This window comes from Pinus tabuliformis, chromosome 6, assembly GCF_031772625.1.
Source record: "Pinus tabuliformis cultivar Carrire ecotype Pingquan chromosome 6, CPIR1, whole genome shotgun sequence".
Lineage (NCBI taxonomy): Eukaryota > Viridiplantae > Streptophyta > Pinopsida > Pinales > Pinaceae > Pinus > Pinus tabuliformis.
Window position 1 is genome coordinate 973,490,877 of NC_142292.1, and position 27,453 is coordinate 973,518,329.

The window sequence follows — 27,453 nt, forward strand, 5'->3', positions numbered from 1 at the left end:
GTTGTGATTCAAGTTGAACACAAAATCTAGACACATCAATATTGATTGCCGTCGCAATTTCCTTAGTCCAAGTAAAGATTGTAAACACATAGACATAGCAACCGAGGGCACAAGATTCAAGAAAACGTAGCTGCTTCTTGGAAAAGTTAGGTTGACTTATCACTATGATTTGATTACTAAATTGTCAACTAAATATCATTTCATCTCTATATTGAAGAGGTGATTTCACAACTAAATTGTCAACTAGTTAACCAAACGAATTTAGTTATTTAAGTACTTGTCAACTAAATATCACTTCTATCTTTATATGGAAGAGATGTGATTTCACATCTAAATTGTCAACTAGTTAACCAAACGAACTTAGTTATTTAAGTACCTAAACACCGTTGCCATCTATCAACTATTGCAATTGTTCACAGGAAGCAAAAGTACAAGAGGAAGCAAAAGTACAAGAGAAAAAAAAACAATTGTCTAATGTTCCGCGATTCTACAACCCAGGTGCAATAAAGCCTATCCTTTTCTCTCACTTCCCCTCTCCATATTCTTCTTTCAAAATTTCTTCTTGTAATAAAGCCTCTCCTTTTCTCTCACTTCCCCTCTTCATATTCTTCTTTCAAAATTTCTTCTTGTAATGGTAGAATCTCATGTCACCTGATTAAAGGCAAAAGTTACATCTCTCATTATCTTGCCCAAGCCAACACTATTCTCTCATTTACATAAAACAATCAAAGTTAACTCAAGCTACAACATTAGCAAAAATAAAGTTGCTCATAAAGTGCAAAGCTAAATATACTTAAAATATCAATTCAAACACACTCTCAAATATTTAAGGATTCCTAAACCAAAAATAATGAATCACAATTGTTAAAATGATTAAAAAAGTAAGATAGAGAACCAAAAATAAGTCCTTATTCCATATATGGGCTCACATTCTAACTGATCACCTATTGATCTCCACCTGACGAAAGCTCCCATGTCCAGTGTCTGCTTGGATTTGTATGTGTCGAACTATTTAGTGCATAAACCTTAGATCAATGGTTGACATTAAAAAAAAAAAAAAAAAAAATCGTTTTTAACTTATCAAGTTAATATTGTCTAATAATGGCACTGAGAGAACTGTATGTCTTTCCAGTTGTATACAATATTAATATCCGAGTCCGAGTACGATAATATACAATCATGCAAAATGAGGGTTTTTATAATCAAGCAATGTCAATGCTTTCATAATCAACCTAATTTCTAATTACACTTGCCCTACTAAGATTTCTACACCATGATCTGTCACAAAATTAGAGCCAGTTTCTCAGCTAGCAGTTCATAAGATAGAAATCGTTGTCCAACTAAACTACCATCACATCAACCCAGAAAGAAATTGTAATCTTCCCGGACAAGGTGAGTAAGAGGCTCACCTTTCAAAATGGTCATATCCATCTAGCCTATATGCACACCAACTCCATAACAAATAGAATAACTTCTCCAACTTTGACGAATTTCACCATTAGTATAACAGCCAAGTCACCTTGCCTTCTCTTCATCTGCTGGCAGAAGCCTAGTTCTTTTAATTGCTGGTGCATCTTTGTACATATTGGTAACAGTCGTTGGAGTTGTCGGGCTAGTCCCACATTCATCCTTGGAGTTTCTTTCTAGCATATTAACTATCATATCAAACTCTGTGTGTGTTTCTCCATCAAAATGTTTTTCTTCATCACTAGCAACTGTAAAGGACATCATACACTATTATCAAATTTCAGAGAAGCAATTGAAATGATTAAGATATTTATTCAAAAAAAAAATTCAATGCCAACCTACTTTTGTCAAAACTCTCCAAATGAATTAAGTACTCGAGTATACTCCAACAATACAATATTATATGAAAATTATTAGTTATCAAGCTGAAGATTTTGCATTTAAACTACATTTTGAAAAGCATTAAACAAAAGTTACGGTGATCTAAAACCCTTGACAAATGATGTACCATTTTCCACAAATAAGCAGAGTTAAGCTCAAAAGGTGGTTAAAATATATATATGAAATAACAATGTAGTCTATCTAAGTTCAGCTTGATCAGAAACCCATAACGAATATTTCAGCAGTATGGGCAACCAACATTGATTTCCTATTTTTACCACTTGATTGAAATCCTTAGATAAGAATCATTTTGACAACAATAAATACTATCAATCAAAGTAAAAGCAACAATGCATTCTGAGACTTGAGTTAACACCCTCCAATCTAACCAACCTAATGCCTAAAAATCCACAAGTCCCTCCAAATGAAAATTCCTTTCTTATTCAACCATCGTGCCTGAAATCTGACACTTGGAAATACACTGCCCCATATGCAGCCAACTCCAAACAGGATGTCAAGCCAAGTCTCAACCCGCATGACTCCCACAAAAGTTCCAACATGCCAAAGGGGCAACAAGCTCTAAGCATCCCACATACATGGATATTTGACCGACCCAGACACCTTGAAGAGGTGTGGGGATGAAATGATATGACATAACCTGAATGGCCCTCGTATCAACTAGGAATGCTGGGCAGACTGGAACCAGTGACACAAGAGGATCTGCCATGGGGCAAAACCTTGAAGGCTTCCAACAACCCATTTGAAGGTCATAATACAACCCTGGGTTGCAAAACCAACAAGACTGAGACCACCTTTCTCCCTAGGCACAGGACAAACTTCCCAAGGAACCATAGATAGTCCTCTCTCACCACCGTACTTGCAGCAATGAAAAGACTAGAGTAAACATTGGATTACTTAGTATTTTGGAGTTCTTTCTTTTCCAACGAAACTGGAAGTGATATGACATGGAAATCTATCCTAGTAGTACTGCAAACAGATCCCATATGAGTCCATGAACTATCCCATTCGAGTACAGATTTATGAAGGATCCCAGCCGTATCCAAGAAAGAACCAGATCTAGTGCATATCTGACTGTACCTACAGAGAAAGGGGTAAGGATCTGATAACATATAAAAGGCATCAAAAAATATTAGGATGGTATTCTGTTAAGTATGTAATACATTTCTAATCAGCATCTCTCCAGCTGCCAACAGAAATCCAGAAGAATAAAACGATGATAAACCTAGACCATCCAAACATCTGGAATACCTAGAGTGTTGCTATAACCATAGATGAAATGTAAGTATATAATTAAACTGTATTTATTGTGCTTCCTAGAATTAGAGAAGGTTTCAAACAAACAACAATATAAGAAGGTAGGCATGTTGCAGAAGGTCAAAGATCAATGAAGTTTTCTTCTTCAGAAGCAAAGATTCTTGCATTAGAGGAAGATTACAACTGAAAAAGAAACAGCCAAAAGTTTTGGAATAAAATAATAAATATAAATGAACGTCTTTGTTTGATTCACTTCTTCCCTGAATTGGCAAGAAACAGTCAAAGCAGAAGTCCTCTAACTTCAACATATTTTATCAGTAGAGAACAACAAACAGCCATGAAATTTCAGGTTCTGTTTATAACCCAGAAATCACAAAAATTCTGCTAAAAAACCAGAATTGAAATTCTTCACCTAGACTGACAGATTCTTGCCCTAAAGCTAAATTTGAAAAGAAGAGGAACATTAATGTGGAACAAAATCCAAACACAGGGATATCACACAGAAGAAATAGGAAGTATTAAGATAAGTAAACAAAATTCAAAACAATGGTTGTAAAACTCAGAGCCTGTGTGCAATTTCAATGAAGGTTAGATAAAACATTAAGGATGATGCAAATATTAAAAATTAGATGAGACAAGCGGAAAACCAAAGAATTAAATAAAGAAGAAAAAAGAAAATAGGAGACAGTTGGGGATGAGAAATAAAAGGACAAGGATGCTTGGCCTACCAATACCCCCAGCTCTGCTTGTTCCTTCTTGTAACGGAATTCACAAAGGGATTTTTACTTTTGCTAGCCTTGAGGACCTATTTCAGTTGCCAATTTGTGGATCTATCATTTGTATGGTATCTTACATTAGTATTTGAGTTTAGAGAAACACTCTAGATTTAGAAGCACTAGTGGGTTTTTGGTCGAACCCCTAATCTTCTACATTGTGCTATCTATCTCCTTGTGATCTAACAAATTTATTTTGAGTGTGTAGAGATCCATTTTATGAATCAGATCTTGGGCATTTGGGGACATTTTTTAGTTGAACCGAAGAACCTACTTTGATTCCTTCTAAAGGCTTATCAAATGAAATTTTTGCAGGGGTTTCTTGGCCATAGCTTGGGAATATTATTTATCCCAATCTATTTCTTTTTATTAAAGAGCCATCATTGGATTATCTAGCTAATTTAGAGCTTCTTGTTTGCTTACCAAAGAGCGGAGGTGTCCTCATACTCTTTGGCCTAGCATTTGTGAATTTCATAAATATTTATGTATATATTTCTAACCCTCATTGTATATAATTTTATTTCTCTTGTATATACTTGTATTTGTCCTTCTTGGCTTGAGCCTTGCACAGATCTAGTTGAAGAGGAGGTTTCTACCTTCGAAATTTGTCATAAATATTTTTTGCAGGTGGACTATTCGAAGATCAAAGGAAATAATTTTTTTTGGAAGCACAAAAACCCTTGCTCATTGATCAAACCTTCTCTCTCCATTTGAGAGTGCAAATCCTAGACGGCTAGGGTTTTAAGGGTTTTTCAAGTTCGATTTTTGAAGAAGAGCCATCGTTTGAGGCTTGGGAATTCAACGTTGATTTTTGGGAAGCCTTCCAAAATTTTGTGAGACTTCTTTCTTTTGGCCACAAGCCTAAGAGAAGATCCCTTATCTTCTTGTGTGAAATCCCTCTTGGATGTCGAGATCAAGCGAAATCCCAGAAGAGAAAGAAATTTTTTTTGAGGATTATCACATTCTTTTGGAGGAGTTTCTATTACGATTTTATCATAAAAAATTGTAATTAATTTTCTCATAATTTCCTTGCTTCTTGAGGAAGGGTATTTGCTCTTAAATCTATTCATTGTAAAGCTTCCTCTAGATCAAAACCCTCTCCCTTGTCTAAGAGGGTTTCACCTTGTAATATAATAATAAAAGAATTTTTTTTTTCTTGAGGGAGCTTGGGGTTTTCCCCATGGTATCCCTTCTCATTTGGTACGAGATCTTCTTTAGATTAGTTTAGTTTCTTGCATTATCTAATTAGTAGATCTAGTTTCTAATCTTCTAATCACTCATCATTTAATTAGCTTGGTTTTATTTCACTACTTGATCTAATTTGCATTTGAGTAGCTCTTGTCTTGATCTCATTTGCATTCTCGTTGAAGAAGTTTATCTAACATTTAGATCTAATTAGCATTTTCATTTGCTATAGTTTCAAGCTTTTTCTTGATCTCATTTACTTGTGCCTCACTGTGTAACTCGCATTTGCTCTTTTGGTCATTGAACACTCTTAAAGCACATTATAATCAATTAAATCAACCAATTATAAGTGAAGTGGTACTTTCTAATTGATATTTCAATAAGTCATTTCACATTTTGAGCATTTCGATTTCTATTGTTAATCTCACTTGAATCACTTGTTTTACTCTCAATTTTCATTTTAAAAATTAACTCCAAGCATAAGTTTGGTTGATAGAAATTTTAAAATACTTCCCTAATTGTCATTCAAATATATAAATTTGAGTTGCGAGCAAAGTTTAAAACGCGTGACCTCACAATCCTCTTGTGGCCAAGCCCTTGTAGGAACCAAGGCACGTGGGTTGTCTTGAAGTCTAGGTTAGTATCATTAATGAGGACAAGTGCCTCATCATCCTAGTCTTCTTGCAACTCACCTTAGTCCTTACCAAGCTTTGAGGAATTGAGGGGGAGTCTCACTGTAGAATAGGCTTTAATTAAAATCTACCAAGACCACTTTGCCATCACACACTCACCTAATATTGTTTCATCTACAATTGGTTGTTGTACAAGTGTGAGTGTTTCATTTTGATAATTTCGCAGCTCAGTGACAAATTCCAACCATGGGACTAGATTCCTTTTTCGAGATGACCATTTTTGACTATTGAAGTGCTCAATTTGGATAAGGGAAAGTGTACTTATGAAGAAAAGCCCACATATGCACATTTCTAATTGATATTTCAAAAAGTCATTTCACATTTTGAGCATTTCGATTTCTATTGTTAATCTCACTTGAATCACTTGTTTTACTCTCAATTTTCATTTTAAAAATTAACTCCAAGCATAAGTTTGGTTGATAGAAATTTTAGAATACTTCCCTAATTGTCATTCAAATATATAAATTTGAGTTGCGAGCAAAGTTTAAAACGCGTGACCTCGCAATCCTCTTGTGGCCAAGCCCTTGTAGGAACCAAGGCACGTGGGTTGTCTTGAAGTCTAGGTTAGTATCATTAATGAGGACAAGTGCCTCATCATCCTAGTCTTCTTGCAATTCACCTTAGTCCTTACCAAGCTTTGAGGAATTGAGGGGGAGTCTCACTGTAGAATAGGCTTTAATTAAAATCTACCAAGACCACTTTGCCATCACACACTCACCTAATATTGTTTCATCTACAATTGGTTGTTGTACAAGTGCGAGTGTTTCATTTTGATAATTTCGCAGCTCAGTAACAAATTCCAACCATGGGACTAGACTCCTCTTTTCGAGATGACCATTTTTTACTATTGAAGTGCTCAATTTGGATAAGGGAAAGTGTACTTATGAAGAAAAGCCCACATATGCACATTTGGATAGGTTGGCCCTAACTGAAAATTGGTCACCCTTGGAGGCCTATAAATACAAGTGACCTCAAGCTCATTTGGACATCACCAAGCATCTTCTTCTCCTCTCCATTGATTGGTTCTTACAGGTTTGAGGTTGGGTCAACGAAAGAGGTTCGCACAGGGCCGAGATTACAGGGTCTGAAGCTCACAGTGTTTCTAGGGTTTTGGGTCACAGTCACAGGCTTGTCAAAGGAAATTTTCGACTGTAGTCGCAAGCTTGTCGGCTTAAGGGAGCAACTAGAAGCTATCAGTCGCATGCATACCTCTTCCTCCCAGCGATTGGAAACTAGGGCAAAAGTTTGACAATTAACTGCAATTGACCGAAGACAAGAAAAGTTATCTCTGATATATATTGATGTTGGGAGAAAATTTCTTAATGTTATTGGATTAATGTTCGCTAGATGATTTTGTAATGGGGTCATTGTACTATCTATTGAACATTTTATGACAATCTAATAGAAGAAGAATTTCAAAGGGTTTTCCCCCTTTGTGGGGTTTTTCCCTGGTCTTTGACCAAACCTGGTGTCTCTTGTTGATGTATTGATTGTCTCCTTTGTCATTGCATTTACTGTTCTATCTTCAAGTATTGTTGATGATTGGAAAGATTAATTGTTATTGGAAAGATTGCTAACTGAAAAATTGAATTGGGCTAAAGTAATTGAAACAAATAGAATAATTTGAAAATTAACATGGAATCAGAGCTAAGGAGAACGTCAAGCCCAAAAGGAGACAAGCATTGAAGCAATCATCTTTGGAAAGTTGAAGGAGCCTATCTAGTGAAGTGAAGATGTCTTCCTCTTTCTTCAAGGAACATGAGAAGTTCTAAGGGCATGTATGATAAGATAGTTGACATGTATGAAGTCAATAAATTGAATGAAGTCATCTCCTTGAAAGATCAACTCAAAGACACAAAGATGAAAAAAGGGGATTTTGTGCAATCCTACATTATGAGGATATCTTGTCTTAGAGATCAATTGCAAAGAGGTAAGGAATCTCTGTCTGACAGGGAATTGGTGATTGTGACTCTAAGCAGTGTCCCTCCTATTTGGAAAACCTTCATTACTACTATACACAACAACAATACCCTCCCGTCATTTGATAATATTGTTGGAAAGCTCACTCAAGAAGAATCAAGGATGATATCAACAAGAAGGATTCAGAAGCATGAAGAGGGAGAGCCCGCTACATTCGTCGCTCAAAACAAAAAGAAGAAAGGAAAAGGAGTTCCATCAAAGTCAAGAAAGAATCCTCCTCAAAATTGAAAGAGAAGGAATGATAGAACATCATCCTGCATTGAATGTTACAATTGTCACAAGAAAGGTCATTACGCTCAAGAATGCCCCAAGAAGAACAATGGTCCAAGCTACAACACTAGAAGCAACAACAACAAGTTTGGTGATCAAAGAAGATGAGATGAACGAAGGAATGATCACAATGGAAGAGATGAAAGAAGAAGAAGAGATGCTCCAAGCGATCATGAAGAAGATTGTCGTCCCCAAAAGAAGTCAAGATTCTCCAGGTATGAAAGTAACATTGCAAATCAATTTGAGTATATTCTTATTTCTTCCCTCACTAGTTCTTCTCCTCCAGAGTCGTGGGATAGTTGGTTGGTTGATAGAGGGGCCACTCACCATTTTCTGGGTATACGGAAGTTCTCTCTAATTTGGTAGAGAGGGAGTCAAATTTGAAAATTATTCTTGGAGACAACTCCACTCATCCCGTTAAAGGATTTGGGTACATCAAATTCCATTTGGAGTTCGAGGAATCTGTTGTGCTCCATGATTTGATGTATGTGCTAGGATTGAAGAAGAATTTGGTATCAATATCTGCTTTGGAAGACCAGGAGATGAGGGTTTCCTTCATCGGGGGAAAAGTTCTTACTTGTCCTGTTGGATCACCTATGAGAGATGCATTCACATTGGGATCAAGATTTGAAGGACTCTATAGGGTTACTGGAAGACCTCTTCTAGCATTGGTCCATGATACTAATCATCTAAGCGAGCTATGGCATCGAAGATTAGCCCATTTACATTATGATGCTCTTCCGAAATTGGAGAAATTGGTCTCAAGGATTCCTAAGGTTCAAGCCCAACATGATGGAGTATGTCCAGGTTGTGCTAGTGGAAAGAAGACAAGGGGACCATTCCCCTCTAGCGAGAACAAGACAAATGACATCCTCCATCTCATTCATTCCAACATATGTGGTCTGATGCCTGTGCATTTTATTGGTGGCCATCTTTACTACATCACCTTCATTGATGACTTTTTGAGAAAGACATGGATATACTATTTGAAGCACAAGGATGAAGCCTTTGAAATGTTCAACGAGTTCAAAGCTTTGGTTGAAAATCAAACAAGGAAGAAAATCAAAATATTCAAGTCTGATAATGGTGGAGAGTACATATCAAAGGAGTTCATTGATTTTTGCAAGAAGGAAGGTATCAAGAAAGAGACAATTATGCCCTATACTCCCGAACAAAATGGAGTGGCAAAAAGAAAGAACAAATCCATTATAGAAGTTACTCATGCCATGCTCCATGATCAAAAGTTGCTGCAGTTCCTTTGGGGAGAAGCAACGAATACTGCCGTATATGTTCAAAACAAGGTGCCTCATCAAGCATTGGATAACAAGACCCCCGAAGAAGTATTCACAAGTGTCAAGCCCGATGTTGGCCATCTCCATATCTTTGGCTGCCCCGTATACTTTCATGTGCCGAAGGACAAAAGAAACAAGCTGGAAGCCATGGGAAGAAAAGGTACATTTGTTGGATATTGTGAAAATTCTAAAGCTTTTAGAATATATATTCTTGGTCAAAGGAAGGTTGAGATTAGCAGGGATGTAACATTTGATGAAGATGTTGCCCTTGGGAAAGCAAGGGACCTTCCTCCGCGTCCTCCTCTTGAGAAGAATGATGATATGAATATTTTAGATGGTCCTTTCATCCTTGAATCCGAGACAGATAGTGTTGGTGATCCCATGGAGCCTATGGATCCCTTAGATCCTCCTCCGCATGATCCTCTTGTTGAAATATGTAACTAGGTTCGGTCTTCATAATGACATATGTAATCATGATTTTATATATTTAATGAAAAGAGAAGAATTTATTATTGTGAGTCTTGAGGTATGGGTTTCATGCTCAAGAGAATTTATTGTATAGATCAAGCACTATTAAAATTGGCAACTAGAGTCAAATTCCACTTTGGATAGCTCATTTGATGGAGATGATGATTGCATTGAATTCCTCTTTTCGAGAGGACCAAAATCGACCTAAAGATCATCAAATCTGGATAAGGGAAAATATGTTTTTGAGGTCAATCCCACACGTGCAAATTGTCAAGGTCAGCCACATCAACATGTAGGCTCATGAAGCCCAGTGAACATGTCTCTTCACCCTCAACGACTTGTATAAATATAAGAGACCTCGAACCTTATTTGGCATCATCTCATCTCACACATCCTTCTCTCTCCTCATCTGATTGCTTCGTACAACTCATTGGACATCTATTCTTCTCACACGTGTCGCTGGAAAAGAGGACGAATCACAAGGCCGAATTGCAAGACTGATACATGGTTTGACCAACATTTACCAAGGGGTATTTGACCAAGTTTGACTGCAATTTTTGTGGGAATCTTTCTGCTTCAGTAGGCTGCATTGTTTGGCACACATATCGAGATTTTTTGGGCATGTTGACTGGGTTGACCACAGGCTTGAAGACCAAAAATTGACCAATTTTGATTGTTGTTTTTATGATCATTTTAGACTGACTTTGACCACTTTTGAAGGCTGAGTTTGATTGTCTTTGACTGAGATCCAAAGAGGGTTGTTTGCTACTGATTTGACCAACATTGACTTTCTAGTTAGGGCTGTTGACTACTGCAAAAAAATTCAGATTTGACAGAGTGGTTTTAATCATCATTTGGCTAGTCAATTTTGACTTTATTGTACTCTCTCTATTGAACATTTGATATAATCATAAGAAGAATTGATCAAAGGGTTTTCCCCATCTTGGGGTTTTTCCCTGGCATCTGCCAAATCTGGTGTTCTCTTGTCTTGGCTTGTCTTCTACATTTTATTGTTCATGTTCTATCTACAATTACTGTCAATGTGATTTATGGTTAATGTGATTGCTATTGGAAAACTAAATTGGAAATTGTCATTTGGCTGCTAAAGGACATTGAAGTAATTGTGCCAAGCATAAAACATACCATTGTTAACCAAAATTAACATGTTATCAGACCTCAGGTGATGACAAAGCCCAAGCAAGAGAGAGAAAAACAATCACCAAGAGAGATCTGTTGGACAAGACTATTGGGCAAGTTCCCATGGCTTCTACATCTTACTTCAAGACTGAGGACAAGCTCAATGATAAATCTGACTATCATGCATGGAAGATGACTTTGGACCTGACTTTGGAGGAACATGAAGTATTGGACTATGTGCAGGGAAAAGTGGTGGAGCCTCCTTCAAATGCATTGGTTGCTGCTAAGACGAAGTATAGAAAAGGTGAGGTCAAAGCAAAGAAAAATTTGGTTGACTATATTCAAAAGCATTTGGTTGCCTATATTTCTGATTTGGGAACTTCTAAGGAGATATATGATAAGCTGGTTGGGATGTTCAAAGTGAACAATGCAAATCAAATCCTCTTTCTCAAAAACAAGTTGAAGGATATCAAGATGGATAAATGGGAGTTTATTCAATCCTACTTCATGAGAATAACGCAAATGAAGAATGACTTGCTATCTATTGGAGAAGTTATTTCTGACAGGGAGCTCTTGCTCATTGCTTTTGGAAGTCTTCCAAGACCATGGGATGTATTTGTCACCACCATTCTCAACAATGACAGGATATCTGGTTTCGATGAGTTATTGGCTAGAAGCAATCACGAGGAGACTAGGATGATGGAGAGAGACAAGCCCTCAAATGGAAATGAACTTACTGCTTTCTCGGCTCATGCAAAGAGGAAGAATAATGTTGGTCCAAAAAGACAGGGTCAAGGATTCAAGAAGGGATTCAAAGAAGGAAGAAAAGGAAGGTGCTACAATTGCAATAAGTTTGGTCACTATGCTAGAGAATGCCCTCACAAGAAGAATTCTCCAAGGGATGATGACAACAACAACCACAACAATTTCAAAGGTGATGGCAATCAAAGAAAAAACAAGTTCAACAACAAAGGAAAGAGGAATGCTCTTGCTGCTCGAAATAGACATGGTCGACCTCCCAAAAGGATGAGGAATACCAAATATGATGAAAGTAATGTTGTAGAAAAACAAGATGAATTTTATCTTATCTCCACTCTATCTACTGCCTCTCCTCCAAATACTTTGGATCATTGGTTGATTGATAGTGGAGCCTCAAGGAACTTCACTGGGTACAAGGAGGCCCTTTCAAATTTGGTTGAAAAGAAGACTAATTTGAAGATCATACTTGGAGATAATGCCACCTACCCCGTGAAAGGGATAGGTATTGTCACTCTTCACTTGAATCAAGGTCAAACCATTCATCTACAAGAAGTGTTGTATGTGCCCGATTTGAAGAAAAACTTGGTATCTATTTCTGTGATGGAAGATAAAGGCTTCAAGGTAGCATTCATTGATGGAAAGGTACATATTTGGCAAAGAAACCCTAAAGATGCATTTACTCTTGGATTTAGGGTTGATGGTCTCTATCAAGTTGGAGGAAGTCCTTTGGGAGCTTTGGCCAACGATACTTCTCTTCAATCTGAGCTATGGCACTGGAGGTTCACCCACTTACATTACAAAGCCTTACCTAGGGTAAGGAAGATGGTCACAGTATGCCCGAGTTCAATATGAACCATGAAGGTGTTTGTCAGGGTTGTGCAGCTGGGAAACTTACAAAGGGACCATTCCCTTCTAGTGAAAGCAAGACCACCGATATTCTCCAATTGGTCCACTCTGACATGTCTGGTATGTTGCCCATAATATCGTTAGAAGGAGACTTATATTATGCAATCTTTGTGGATGACTACTCTCGCAAAACATGGATCTATTTCTTGAAGAAGAAGGATGAAGTGTTCAAATGGTTCCATTCTTTCAAAGCATTGGTGGAAAATAAAACAAGAAATAAGATCAAGATATTAGGGACCGACAATGGAACCTAGTATGAATCAAATGAATTCAATGACTTTTGCAGAGAGGTTGGCATTAAGAGTGAGACGACCGTTCCATACACTCCTAAGCAAAATGGTGTTGTTGAAAGGAACAATCGAACAATCATGGAAGCCACCTGTGCCATGCTCCATGATCAAGGTCTACCGAAGTTCTTATGGGGAGAAGCTGCCAACACTACCATGAATGTTCAAAATAGGAGTCCACATCAAGCATTGGATTTCAAGACACCCGAGGAGGTCTTCACTGGTCATAAACCTGATGTTTCTCATTTTAGAGTATTTGGTTGTCCCGTGTATTTTCATGTGCCTAAAGAGAAAAGAAACAAGTTGGAATCATTTGGGAAGAAAGGTATATTCATTGGCTATAGTGAAAATTCAAAGGCATATAGAATCTATGAGATTGGTCAAAGAGACATGGAAGTAAGTCGTGATGTCACCTTTGATGAGGATATTGCCCTTGGGAAAGCTAGATCTCCCTATCCTAAGGAAGGATAATGATGACGTTGCAAAAAATCAAGATGAACCTCCAACAAATGAACCTATGCCCAATGTTGGTGGTCCAATGGATCCTACTAATCCACCTCCAAGTAATCCCTCTACCTATAGGAAACAGCCTCTCTCGCTCAAAGAATCTCTCAAAGATGCTAAAAGACATACTGCTCCAAGAGGGACATTTCGTGAAAGTAAGAAGTTGAATAGGTATCAAGGGTACTTCATTGCTATGAGTACTATCGTTCAATTTGAACAATGCATGTTCGAAGAAGCCGTATAGCATCGAGTATGGAAATATGTGATGAATGAGGAATATGAATCAATCATGAGGAATGATGTTTGGAACGAGGTGCCTAGACCTAAAGGACAAGTCTGTGGTCACTTCTAAATGGCTTTGCAAAATTAAACATGGAGCTGATAGGAGTTGTTGTCGCTTTTTCTAGCACCTATAGCACAAGTGCTTCAAGAGATATAGAAAGCTTCCTAGAGACAACCTCTGGGTTGATTGTAGACCAATGCCTAGGACATCTTAAAGAGAGGAGTGCTTTGGAAGATTATCAATGGGGCTTTCTGTTGCACTCCAATTGTCATGTAGTTTGAAAAGATAATAAAGGGGGGCTTGGTTCAATAGGCCTTCATTAAGGTAAACTCAAGCCAATACATGGATCCAAATGCTTAGGGGGTAAATTGGGCCAACCTCAAAGAGAAATGTCTGGTTCTGGTGGCCGACACACAACAAATGCAGTTTTAATATTGGCGTTGTAGTAATATGAAGAGGAAGAAAGAAAGGAGGGAATTCGGTGCATAGGGTTGGTTACAATACAGAATCCTAAGCAACAATGTTCCGACAAAAATATGGAAGAGGGAGGAGATGAAAGAGCAGAAAGAGTGGAGTGCAAATTAAGGTTTCATGCTCTATGCCTCATGGATACATTTATCAACAAACAACATAAGTAAATCTATGCTCATACAAGTACTGCAGGTTATAAACTAACACAAGTAAATCTGTCTTATACACAGGTATTGCTCACTATTTAGCAGCCTAGATACATCCATGAATTAGAAAGAAACCAACAGCTTCATTACACTATTTCGGAGAAAGAAAAACATACATGAAGTGAGATATACAAAGAAGGAAACATACTGCGCATTTCCATGATTGGAATCACCAAAGAGTTTCATTAATCCTCAAAATGAGTCCCATTCACTAGTCCATTACATTTAGCGATATACAACTCAAGTCCCTCATGAACAAGCAAATATAACCAAAAAATGGAATCACAAAATTTGGACCCCTTCGGTGCAGAATTCTGAAACCTCTATTAAGTGTTTTTTCCCTCTATTTATAAGGAGAGGGAGAGCTTTGAATTAACAGTTACAAAATATCTCAACTAAGAGCCAGCGATCTGATTGACTAGCCTTCTCGGTGTGCAATCTTGCTGCCCAAAATGATTACAAAGGATTTGATTCCTTTCTTGAAAATACACAGAAATTACTGAATAACAAGAAAAGGAAAATTGAATGATGACTGAGGAAAATATTTGCCTGTCATTCATGTGATCGCCCTTGATCAGGTCACATCTCTGCCATGATGTGCCTATCCTACTGCTTGGCCAGTTCACCTATCGCTTTCGCTTTAACTGCCTTACTTCACCACTCTCTGCAGCTGGTAGCGATCAACTGTAGTTGCTTGTCACAAAGCAGAAGCGGAAATTGACCTGGCAATCTTTCATTGTCTGACTGTCAAGAGCTCCATGCTGAGAAATTAAGTCTTCCCGAGTCCCATACCTCCATTTACTCCATGAAGATGTGCACGCGAAGCAATCTAATTCATTTACGCTACCCATGTAGTCCTTGGTTTCTTGTCCCAGGAGCTTCCACGGGATTAGCCCATATCAATTTCCAACTGCTCCATGCCTTCATTCAATACCGCAGTTGCCAACCCGTATGCCTTTAAAGTTATGTACTTCCTTATCGGAGCGATTCCATATCGCAGACTTCACAGTGGTGCAGTATTCAAATTTGTCAGTTGTCGACCTCTAATACATTGATTTCTGGTAGCATCGGATGTGCTCTAAGTCTCACATTTTGCAGGGAGGCTTGGGCACATGTATTCCAAAGAACCCAGAAAGCGTTTTGGGAAATTCCACAAGGAGACAGTTTTATGAAAATAATTAATTATTTTTAATGAGTCCCTAGGTCTAAACTTAGGAAATTAAAATAATTAATGGGTATTTTAACTGTGGGTGTAACTTCTAGAAGAAGATGAGGAGCAAGCAGAAATGATCTTAGCCATTGATTAGCTTCTAATCTGGGTTGTTGAATGTCAACGAGAAGATTATTTAAGGCGGCTTGAGGGTCATTTGGAAAACACACAGAGAGAGTTCAAAAGATCGAATTTCTGATGCAAAGCAGCTACCAGTGAGAAATTCGAAGTGAGTTTTGCAGTGAGGGGCAGAGATAGTATCCGGGAGAGGGACGTTTTCCTGGGCCGACAAATACAAGGCAGAGAAGGCAGAACAACGTCCAAAGAGAGGTTGATGCTAGCCCACGCAGAGCTGACGCAGTGGCAACACAGAGCCTATAGGAAGATCGAATTCTTGCTGAGGAAAGCGAGTTTCAGAAGCCGAGAGCTAGGGTGTGAGATCGAGACGCTGGAAATCGAAGTTTCTAGGCAAGTAGAGGATCCAGAGGAAGAGCGGCGCAATCCCCAGCTGAGGTGACGCAAAGACTGTGTAGGGTTTATGCAAATCTGTGCAGAGGCTGAAACAGAAGGGACGCAAAGCCTCCTTTCAGCGAGATCCGGGTCAGATTCTTCTAATGACAGGGTGAGATCTCACTATTTGTTTTGTCCAGTTTCTCTCTGTATCGGATAGCCAGCTGGGCTTCCAACGAATTGTACTTAGATTTACTATTGTATAATAATAAAATCCTCAGAGTTGTTGCACTAGTTTTCCTGCATTGGGTTTTTCCAGGGACATTTGTCCAAAAATAATTGTGTCATTGTGTTGTATCTTTTTCCTATTCAATTTCTTGTTTCAGCATATTATTTTAAATAGTGAATGTTGCAGTTGTATTTACTTCGATATTTACCGTAGAACACAGTGAATAACTTGTATGGATTAACAAGTAGGAAAAGTAACATCAGTTTGTTGTAGTAGGGATTCCGGGTTTAGGAATTTTCACATGGTATCAAAGCTACAGGTGAAGCAAAAGAACAGTGTTGGAAGAGCCCAGTGTTGAAGGAGGAAGGTAGTTTGACATCACTGCAGAGGCAGCAATTCGAATCCCCAGAGGGTTTGCGTAGTCAGGCCAGGAGGGCAAAATTCTCGCAGTAAATCTCTCTCTGAATGAGTCGACAGAGAGGTAAGATTGTCAAATCGAGATTTTTCAATAGCAGAGGGAGCAGCGCAACAGAAGCTTCAACAAAGAGGTTTTTCTGGTGGGACACAATTTTCTATAGGCAGTTGTTGGGCAAAAAGACATCAGAGGGAAGAGAGAGACATGGTTGAGGGAATTCTTCCTCAAAGGACTTCCAGCCAAGGGGTCTGAATTCTCACTAGCTGAGCAGCAGCACAGAGAGGTAGATCTACAAGCTCCAAAAGGGAGTGCGTAGGCCAGTTTAGTGTTGCGCAGAGGAGAAAGGAGGTCATTCGACTTTCTATTTGGCAGAGATGGCAACCAATGGGTTGAGAGATTAGGATAGGTTGGATGGGGCATCCAACTATGTGATTTGGAAGGAAAGGATGTTGTGCCTTCTAGATGAGCATTTTCTCGAGGCCTATGTCGACAACGTGGTAGTTGAGAGCGGATCTAGAACCGCTCAAGAAGTACAAGCGAGAAATGGCGAAGGCCAAGAGGATGATCCTTGATGGAGTAAAAAATCACATGGTATGTCATCGCTAGCCAAGGGACCGCTAAGGAGATGTGGGATGCCTTGGCAACGATGTATCAAGGATCTTCCGAGCAGCGGAAGATGTACTTAGAGCAGAAACTGAGATCTGCACAGATGCAGAAGGGGGAGCGCATTGATCCTCACGAAGCTTCAGGAGACCCGAGACGAGTTGGCCGTTGTGAAGTCTACACCTCAAGGTTCCGAGATGGTGACACTGGCCCTAAACTCAATCTCAGAGGAGTGGAAAATATTTGTCCAGAGCATCCTAGGCAAGGCAACTTTTCCAAACTGGGATAATATGTGGGCAACTCTCCAGCGAGAAGAGATGAGGAGAGATCTAGTCAAGTGTAAGCTCGACAGAAGCAGCAGTAGTGGGTGTAAACCCAAGGAGGAGGAAGAGAATGCAGCCCTTGCATCCAAGGGGCAGCAGGAGCAGTGGAGGCTGAAGAAGGACATCTCGAAGATCAAATGCTTCAAGTGTGGTGAAATGGGTCACTACGCAACACAGTGTCCTCTCAAGAAGAAGGATAAAGATGAGAAGCACGATCTGAAGGTTGCACCCGTGAAGATCAAGGAGGAGGAGTTTGCCATGACAACCGAGATACCTCTAGGAGGGAGGTGGGCTAATTTAGAATTGTAGTTCGGAATGACTGCAAATGGGCAGGATCTCGGAGAAGTCCACCTCTCAGATCAATTCCTTTCTACGGGAGCCTAGATCAGTAGTATCAGGATGGACCAGTGTCAGTTGGTGCAGAGGAGTGCTGGAGTGACAGTTGCAGTGGTTAGGAGCGCCAAAGACTGAGCAATGCAGAGCAGAGTTGGCAACTGTGCAGATGGCACAGAGCAGAGGTCAGCAACAGCACAGAGACTTCAAAGGGTCAACGCAGAGACTAGCAGCAGTCAAACTCCAACAACAAGATGCATCATATTGAACACTAGCACAGTAATTTGGGATGCTTTTCCATTGTTGAAGCGGTAGCAGCAACAATTTGTAGTGCAGGGGCAGTTGGCAGTGGCAGTGCCAACAGTAGCACGGATGTAGAAATTCAGAGAGAGTTGTAGTATGAATGCAATGTTGGCAGTGGCAGTGGCAGTGTCAGCAATAGTACATTTGCAGTAGTAGTGCAGTAGTTGGTGGATAGCATGTCAGACATCAGTAGCGCAAAGGACGATGTTATGAAGTCAGGGTGATGCTTCAGTAGGAGACATTGCTAAAGCACATTCCTCGCTACGAGAGAGTGTTTATTTCTGGTAGCATCGAATGTGCTCTAAGTCTCAATTTTTGCAAGGAGGCTTGGGCACATGTATTCCAAAGAACCCAGAAAGTGTTTTGGGAAATTCCACCCAGAGACAGTTTTATTAAAATAATTAATTATTTTTTATGGGTCCCTGAGTCTAAACTTAGGAAATTAAAATAATTAATGGGTATTAATCTAACTATGGGTGTAACTTCTAGAAGAAGACAAGGATCACGCAGAAATGATCTTGGCCATTGATTAGCTTCTAATTTGGGTCGTTGAATGTCAACGAGAAGAATATTTAAGGAGGCTTGAGGGTCATTTGGAAAACACATATTGTTTAGAAGATTGAATTTCTGAAGCAAAGTAGCGGCCGATGAGAAATTCAAAGTGAGCTTTTGCAGTGGGGCAGAGATGGTATCAAGAAGAGGGAAGTTTTCCTAGGCTGAAGAGTACAAGCAGAGAGGGCAGAACGACGTCCAGAGAGAAGCTACCTCTGGCCAACGCAGAGCTAACGCATAATTGTGTCATTGTGTTGTAACTTTTTCCTGTTCAGTTTCTTTTTTCGGCATATTATTTTAAATAGTGAAAGTTGCAGTTGTATTTACTTCGATATTTACGATAGAACACAATAAATAACTTGTATGGATTAACAAGTAGAAGTAACATTAGTTTTTTGTAATAGGGATTTCAGGTTTAGGAATTTTCACACGATATGACAAGCCCCTCTGCTTAGCCCTTCCCACATTTCTAACCATAGGACCGAGACATGTGACCTGGTGCTTAGCCTTAAGGGGCTAAGGCCCTTTGTTCCTATCGGGGGGTATCATTCCTTTGTAAACTGCTTTCTGCCCCTGGGTCCTTAAGTTCCTCTTCACTGTGGGCCAATCCTTATATCGGAACCCCCTTATCAGCGGTTTCCAATCGGGGTTTTACCATAGGGGGTGTGACATTCAGGTTTCGTCTATTGTCAATCGCCAATAGCCATCTTTGTTCAACCCCAACCCTTGGTTATTTATCTCTTTGTGACGACGTGCCAGCCCTTATATCAGAGCTCCTCTATCAGCGAATTCTAATTAGCGATTTAACTTTGGCGCACAACATTTCACTTCACCGATTGTCGAATGTCGATCACCTTTTCTACTTAACCCTTGGTCCTTTCGCGCTCCTCGTGACCGTAGGCTAGCCCCCATATCGGAGCCCCTTAATCGGAGGTTTTCAATCGGTGATTTCATTTTGATGCACACACGCTACAACCTTCGATCGTCGATCTCCGAAATGTGACGTCATCACTGCTAGGTGTCACCTTGTGAGTGGTGACACGTATCACCCTTTTTTTGGCTTCATATGACCCCTGAAAACGCTGAATCTGTCGGACACGTGTCCACTGTACCGCCACATCATGTTGCCCCGTGTGCCTTATCGAAACCAACCATGTGCTGCCAAGTGTCATGTATCGGAACCAATCATGTGTAGCCACGTTTCATTTATCAAGTTCAATGATGCTTAGCTACGTGGTGCCCTAGAGGAGAGAGAAAAGGCCATCCCTCTTCTGGTTTTGCGACTGATTTCCTTTATTAAATGTTTCAAGGCATTCTCAACGCTTTAACACTAGAGGCTCAAATCCCAGCAAATTTAATCACAATCGAGACTTTATGCCATATCGCAACCTTAAAAGGTTGGCACATGTTTGATCGACGATTGAAATGCGTCGATCTCTTGATGCTCTGATACCTTGGACCTATGATATGCGAGATCACTAATAGCATATCGGCAAAACACTTCCCCTGTTGCACTACACCTTGGGACTTCCAATCATCGATATGTCGAGACTTGAGATTTTACCCTTGGGCATTTTCTCCTTGTTTTCTGGTTTTCAACAGGGCAACTTCAATCCGCTCTAACTTATGATTTCGGAGTCCATTTGAGTTCCATATACCATTGGAAAGATAATTCGGAGCACTATCTAATGGAGGGGGTCCGATTTAGATTTAAGAGCTTTTGTGGCTTGGAAGATGGCTGCAAACTTTTTTTTTCTTTTGTACTTTGGTCAGCTGAAAACAAATTTTGCAATGAGTGACAACATTGGCTCCAACTAGGGATAGTGCCTTGCTGGCAAGGTGCTGAGAACCTGCAGACTAGTAGCCTTCACCCTTGGGCATGGAGTTTAAAAATATAATGAATCTATAAAACTAGAAAATCTCCATGGAACTTTAATTGCAGGGAGTCTTTTCCTCATAGAACTGAAATGCAAAAATAAAAATTCTACCAACTGGAAACTAAATGCTCAGCTAGTGAGCTTATTTATATACAACTCCTACTTATGTACTAGACATCAATTCACCTAAGTGAGTTCTTCCCTCCAATGGTACTAGGTCAGCATTTGGGTGCTAGACCTAATGCCTTCATGCTGCTGAAATTTAAAAATCAAAACAAGCATGCACCACGAAAAGTCTTCAAACAAAAAACTTGATACATGCTCTAGAAACAACCTCTGCTGCTGACCTAAGAATGTTGTCATGTAGTCAACTACAGGGTCATAGAACTGACAAGAGAAAATTGTGGCTGCCTCATTTTTTTGAATAGTTTCCAGGAATGAATCTTTCTGCACAAGGCAGCCACAGACAATGCTTGGCTCTTCAGCTTTGGGCTCTTCTTGAAAAATTTGTTGCTGGAAGCCTTCTCCCCACTTGTTTGTAAGTAGATCCCTTTGACAATCCGCAACCATCTCATCCTCCTGTGAATCATATGAATCATAAATCGGAGGAGGTTCTTGAACTTGTTCTCCAGGTGAAGGATGTGAATCATAAACTGGAGCCTCTTTGTTAACCTCCTGGTGGGCCTCCTCTTCTTGTGCAGCTTCCCATAACTGAGACTGTTGTGGTTCTGCATCACTTGACTCTCCATCAGAGTCATACACATCATAAGAAGAGAATCATAAAATTCGGCTGAATAGGATCTCTGAGGGTTTATTTGCAGCTCGATGTTGTCTCCTTCTTCTCTTTCTTGATCACTGGGTGATGCTTCTTGATGTCGGTATATGTCTTCTTGGAGAGGAGCCCCACAAACATCTCCAGCAGGATTATTAACCTCGAGAATATTTTCAACATTAAAATGTGCACAACAATCTTCAAACAAAGCACCTGGTGGATATAATCTTTTGCAGTAATGATTGAATGCTATGTGAAAGCTCTTTAAGGAAGATATGCTACCATCTAAGTCACCTGACACGGGGATTCGAGACATGTAAGATTCGAGATTCGTGGTGTCGGATTCAGACACGCTGACCCCCTGGAACAAGACACGTTATGACACGTTATATATTATTTTATTAAATATATATATATATATATATATATATATATATATATATATATATATATATTTAAAAATATATATATATTAAAAATTAGATATTATCATATTTCTTACACAAATTTTAATTAATGATACAAATTTATTGATTTCAAACATAGATCTTCATCTATAGCTATTAGCATGCATAGTACATACAAAATTCAAATACATGTCAATCTATTATCTATTTCTTATGCTTGGCCCTCTTACCACCACGAGAAATGTCTAATTTTTTAGTCTTGTTGAAAATCAGGATCTTTGTCATTAATATCACCCTTTAAGCATTAACATAAGATAGAACAAGCATAACATGTCAAGTCAAGATTTTGTTTGAGTGATGAGTACATTTTTAGGAGGGTCATGATACAGGAGTTCGACAACCAATGTCACTAACATCAAGGTACATAGAGGGATTGGTGCTCTTGATTAAATACGAGTTCCATACCCTAATACATGACAAAATTCAATGGAAACATTGCAATCCCCCAATCCTAAAATCCTGAAAAACTGATAAGTCTGTTGGATTTTGAATGAAATCTAAAATTCTACTTTCTCCATATGAAATCCAATGAGGCCAGAACCACTCTCAAACATCCTGAGTCATTTCATGGTAATGTTAAAAATTTAAGTAAAAGGATGAAAATGAAGATTAAGGAGAGTGTCACTTTTACTTTAAGAATTTAACATTACCATGAACAAGACACGTTTCCCAAAAATCGGACACGCTTTTGAAAATCGTGACACAACCTCGGATTTGATGTGTCGGAAAAGGACACGACGTGTCATATGATTTGGACATGAATCCGAACCGAATCGTGTCGGATTCGCTGGATTCAAGATTCGTAGGGGGTTTAGGACGAATCCGATGACTTAGGCTACCATGAGGTATTATTTTATACCAAACTCTAGCATCCCCGTCTAAAGAATACATGAACAATTTCATTTGTACATCTTCAAGAACAATAGCCTATTGTTCCATGCATTCATGAAAGTCCTTGAGGTGTTGATCCGGCCTTCTATCTGTGTTTCCACTGAATCTAGGCAAATATGTATTCCATTCATGAAATGAAGGGACGTGATTGGGATAACTAGCAATAGAAGAAAAATCCAGTGGGGCAAATTTGTTGGCCAAGAATGCAGGAATGGCCATTTTGAAAACCCCTTTAGGTGAGTGATCTCAAGTTCAGATGTAGGGGAAATTTTCTGTTGTTTAGCATCAAAGCAAGGATGAGGCTTCTTGAAAGACAAGATGATCAAATAAAGATATAGATAGTGGAGTCGCCAAGATGTTCACCATAAGATTGAAACAACGAAGTCACCAAGGTGAGAGGTCTTCAACGCACACTTCCCTTGCTCACCTGACAGAGGGAATGTAAAAAATTTGTCGTACCCAGGGAAAAATATTCTAATTCGTTCCTCTGCAATGGCGCTAGAAATGTTGTCGCTTTTTCTAGCACCTATAGCACAAGCGCTTCAGGGGATATAGAAAGCTTCCTAGAAACACCCTCTGGGTTGATTGTAGACTAGTGCCTAGGACATCTTAAAGAGAGTGCTTTGGAAGACTACCAATGGGGCTTTCTGCTACACTCCAATTGTCATGTAGTTTGAAAAGATAATAAAGGGGGGTTGAGTTCAATAGGCCTTCATTAAGTTAAACTCAATCCAATACATGGATCCAAATGCTTAGGGGGTAAATTGGGCCAACCTTAAAGAGAAAAGTATGGTTCTAGTGACGGACACACAACAACGAGCAGTTTTAATATTGGCGTTGTAGTAATATGAAGAGGAAGAAAGAAAGGAGGGAATTCAGTGCATAGGGTTGGTTACAATAAAAAATCCTAAGCAACAATGTTCTGACAAAAATATGGAAGAGGGAGGAGATGAAAGAGCAAAAAGGGTGGAGCACAAATTAAGGTTTCATGCTCTATGCCTCGGGGATACATTTATCAACAAACACCATAAGTAAATATGTGCTCATACAAGTACAACAAGTTATAAACTAAGACAAGTAAATCCGTCTTATACACAGGTACTGCTCACTGTTTAGCAGACTAGATACATCTATGAATCAGAGAGAAATCGGCAGCTTCATTACACTATTTCGGAGAAAGAAAAACATACATGAAGTGAGATATACAAAGAAGGAAACATACTGCGCATTGCCATGATTGGAATCACCAAAGAGTTTCATTAATCGTCAAAATGAGTCCCATTCACTAGTCCATTACATTTAGTGATATACAACTCAAGTCCCTCATGAACAAGAAAATAGAACCAAAAAGTGGAATCACAGAATTTGGACCCCTCGGGTGCAAAATTCTGGAACCTCTATTAAGTGTTTCTTCCCTCTATTTATAAGGAGAGGGGGAGCTTTGAATTAACAGTTACAAAATATCTCAGCTAAGGGCCAACTGTCCGATTGACTAGCTGTCTCGGCATGTGATATCCTGCTGCCCAAAATGATTACAAAGGATTTGATTCCTTTCTTGAAAATACACAAAAATTATAGAATAATAGGAAAAGGAAAACTGAATGATGACTGAGGAAAATATCTCCTTTTCGTTCTTGTGATCGCCCTTGATCAAGCCACATCTCTACCATGATGTGCCTCTCCTGCTGCTCGGTCGGTTCACCTATCGCTTTTGCCTTAACTATCTGACTTCACCACTCTCTGGAGTTGCTAACGATCAACTGTGGTTGCTTGTCATAGAGCAGAAGCAGAGATTGACCTGGCAGCCTTTCATTGTCTAATTGCGAGGGCTCCATGCTGAGAAATTAAGTCTTCCTGAGTCCCATACCTCCATTTACTCCATGAAGACGTGCGCGCGAAGCAATCTAATTCATTTATGTTGCCTATGTAGTCCTTGGTTTCTTGTTCCAGGGGCTTCCACAGGATTAGCGCATATCGATTTCCAACTGCTCCATGCCTTCATTCAATACTGTAGCTGCCAACCCATATTCCTTTAAAGCTTTGTACTTCCTTATCGGAGCGATTCCATATCGCAGACTTCACAGTGGTGCAGTATTCAAATTTGCCGATTGCCCACATCCAATATGACAAGCCCCTTCTGCTTAGCCCTTCCCATATTTCTAACCATAGGACCGAGGGTTGTGACTTGGTGCTTAGCCTTAAGACGCTAAGGCCTTTTGTTCCTTGCCGAGGGCTATCGTTCCTTTGTAAACTACTTTCGGCCCCTGGTTCTTTAAGTTCCTCTTGACCGTGGGCCAACCCTTATATCGGAGCCCCCTTATCGATGGTTTACAATCAGGGTTGCAACATTCAGGTTTCGTCGATCGCTAATCATCGATAGCCCTCTGTGTTCAGCCCCAGCCCTTGGTTCTTTAACTCTTTGTGACCGCATACCAGCCATTATATCGAAGCTCCCCTATCAGTGAATTCCAATCAGCGATTTAACTTTGGTGCACAACATTTCACTTCGTCGATTGCCGAATGCCGATCACCTTTTCTGGTTAACCCTTGGTCCTTTCACACTCCTTGTAACTGTAGGCCAACCCCCATATTGGAGCTCCTTAATTGGAGGTTTTCAATCAGCGATTTCATTTTGATGCATACATGCTACAACCTCCAATCGCCGATCTCTGATATGTGACGTCATCACTACCACGTGTCACCTTGTGAGTGGTGAGTCGGTGACACATGTCACCCTTTTTTGGGCCTCATATGACCCCTGAAAATGTCGAATCTGACTGCCACGTGTCCACCGTACCACCACGTCATGCTGCCCCATGTCTTTTATCGGAGCCAACCATGTGCTGCCAAGTGTCATGTATCGGAACCAATCATGTGTAGCTACATTTCATTTATCGGGTCCAATGATGCTCAGCCATGTGGCCCCTTAGAGGAGAGATAAAAGGCCATCCCTCTTATGGTTTTGCGATGATTTCCTTTATTAAATGTTTCAAGGAATTCCCGGTGCTTTAACACTAGAGGCTCAAATCCCAACAAATTTAATCGCAATCGAAACTTTATGCGATATCGCAACCTTAAAAGGTTGTCACCTGTTTGATCGACGATTGTGATGCGTCAATCTCTTGATGCTCCAATGCCTTGGACCTCCGATATGCGGGATCGCTAATCGCATATCGGTGAAACGCTTCCACTGCACTTTGGGACTTTTGATCGCCGATATGCCAGGACCCCGGATTTTACCCTTAGGCATTTTCTCCTTGTTTTCTGGTTTTCAACAGGGCAACTTCAATCTACTCTAACTTTTGATTTTGGAGTCCATTTGATGAGTTCCATATACTGTTGGAAAGATAATTCGAAGCACTATCTAATGGAGGGGGTCCGATTTAGCTTTCAGGGCTTCTATGGCTTGCAAGATGGCTGAAAAATTTTCTGTTCTTTTGTACTTTGGTCAACTGAAAACAAATTTTGTAGCGAGTGACAATTCGAGTGCTGAAAAATATAAGGCCAGGTTTGTAGCTTGTGGCTTCTCTCAAAAGGAAGGAGTGGGCTATGACAAGCTATTTGCACCAGTTGCCTAATATACCACTATTTGATCTATTATTTCTCTCGCTGCCACTCAAGGATGGAACCTACATTAAATGGATGCCAAGAATGTTTTCTTGCATGGCTTGCTTAAGGACGAAGTCTACTTGAAACAACCTCAGGGGTTCAAAGTACAAGATCAACGGATACATGTATGCAGGTTGAAGAAAGACCTCTATGAGTTAAAGCAAGCCCCTAGGGCTTGGTATGAGAGGATTGACAATTATCTTACGAAGCTAGGATTTATGAGGAGCTATGCTGATCCAAACCTATACTTCAAGGTTGAAAAGGACATGCCTCTCATTTTGGTGCATTATGTTGATGATCTCTTTCTAATAGGTGTAGACCCTCTCATTTATCAATGCAATAGGGAGTTGAATTTCGAGTTCGAGATGAAGGACCTAGGACTGATGCACTACTTCTTAGGTCTGGCAAAAGCCAGGTGAGATTTACCTTTCTCAGGGGAAATACATTGTAAAGTTGCTATAGAGATGTGGGATGGTGGATTGCAAGTTTGTGTCTACTCCGATGGACCTCAACTTCAAGAAGCTATGTGGAAGTGTTGTTGGTCCCAAACTGGCAAACCCTTTTGAGTATCGACAACTTATGGGGGCCCTGATGTTCTTGGTAAACTCTCGTCCATACATATGCTTCGTTGTGAATACGTTGAGTCAATTCATTGTTGAGCCTTATAACATACATTGGATTGCTGATAAGAATCTCTTAAGATATCTCTGTGGCACAATCAACTATGGGCTAAGATACACTACTAAGAATTTGAGGCTACATACATATTTTGATGCTGACTAGGTTGGCAATGTGGTGGATAGAAAGAGCACGTCAGGACGTTGCTTCTCATTAGGGTCTGCTTCAATTTCATGGATGAGCAAGACGTAGAAATCAGTTGCTTTAAGCACCACAAAGACCGAATATGTTGTTGCTAGTATGGCCTGTTGTGAAGTTGTCTGGTTGAGGAAGCTCTTCAGTGAACTCTTTGAGCACGTGTTGGATACCACTGTGATTTATTGCGACAACCAGAGTGAGAATCACCTTTCAGAGAATCTTGTGTTCCACGATCACTCCAAGCACATTGACATCAGGTACCACTTT

General features: G+C 39.7%; 1 protein-coding gene across 1 annotated transcript in view; it reads right to left on the reverse strand.

Annotated features, from left to right (window-relative positions):
• Window positions 1-1,066: 1,066 nt before the first annotated feature.
• Window positions 1,067-27,453, reverse strand: part of LOC149262243 (double-stranded RNA-binding protein 5-like) — a 96,684-nt gene continuing 70,297 nt past the window's right edge. Inside the window, exon 3 of the mRNA XM_089383654.1 lies at window positions 1,067-1,715. Coding sequence (XP_089239780.1) covers window positions 1,516-1,715 — 200 coding nt within the window. The 3' untranslated portion in view covers window positions 1,067-1,515. The remainder of the gene's footprint in view (window positions 1,716-27,453) is intronic.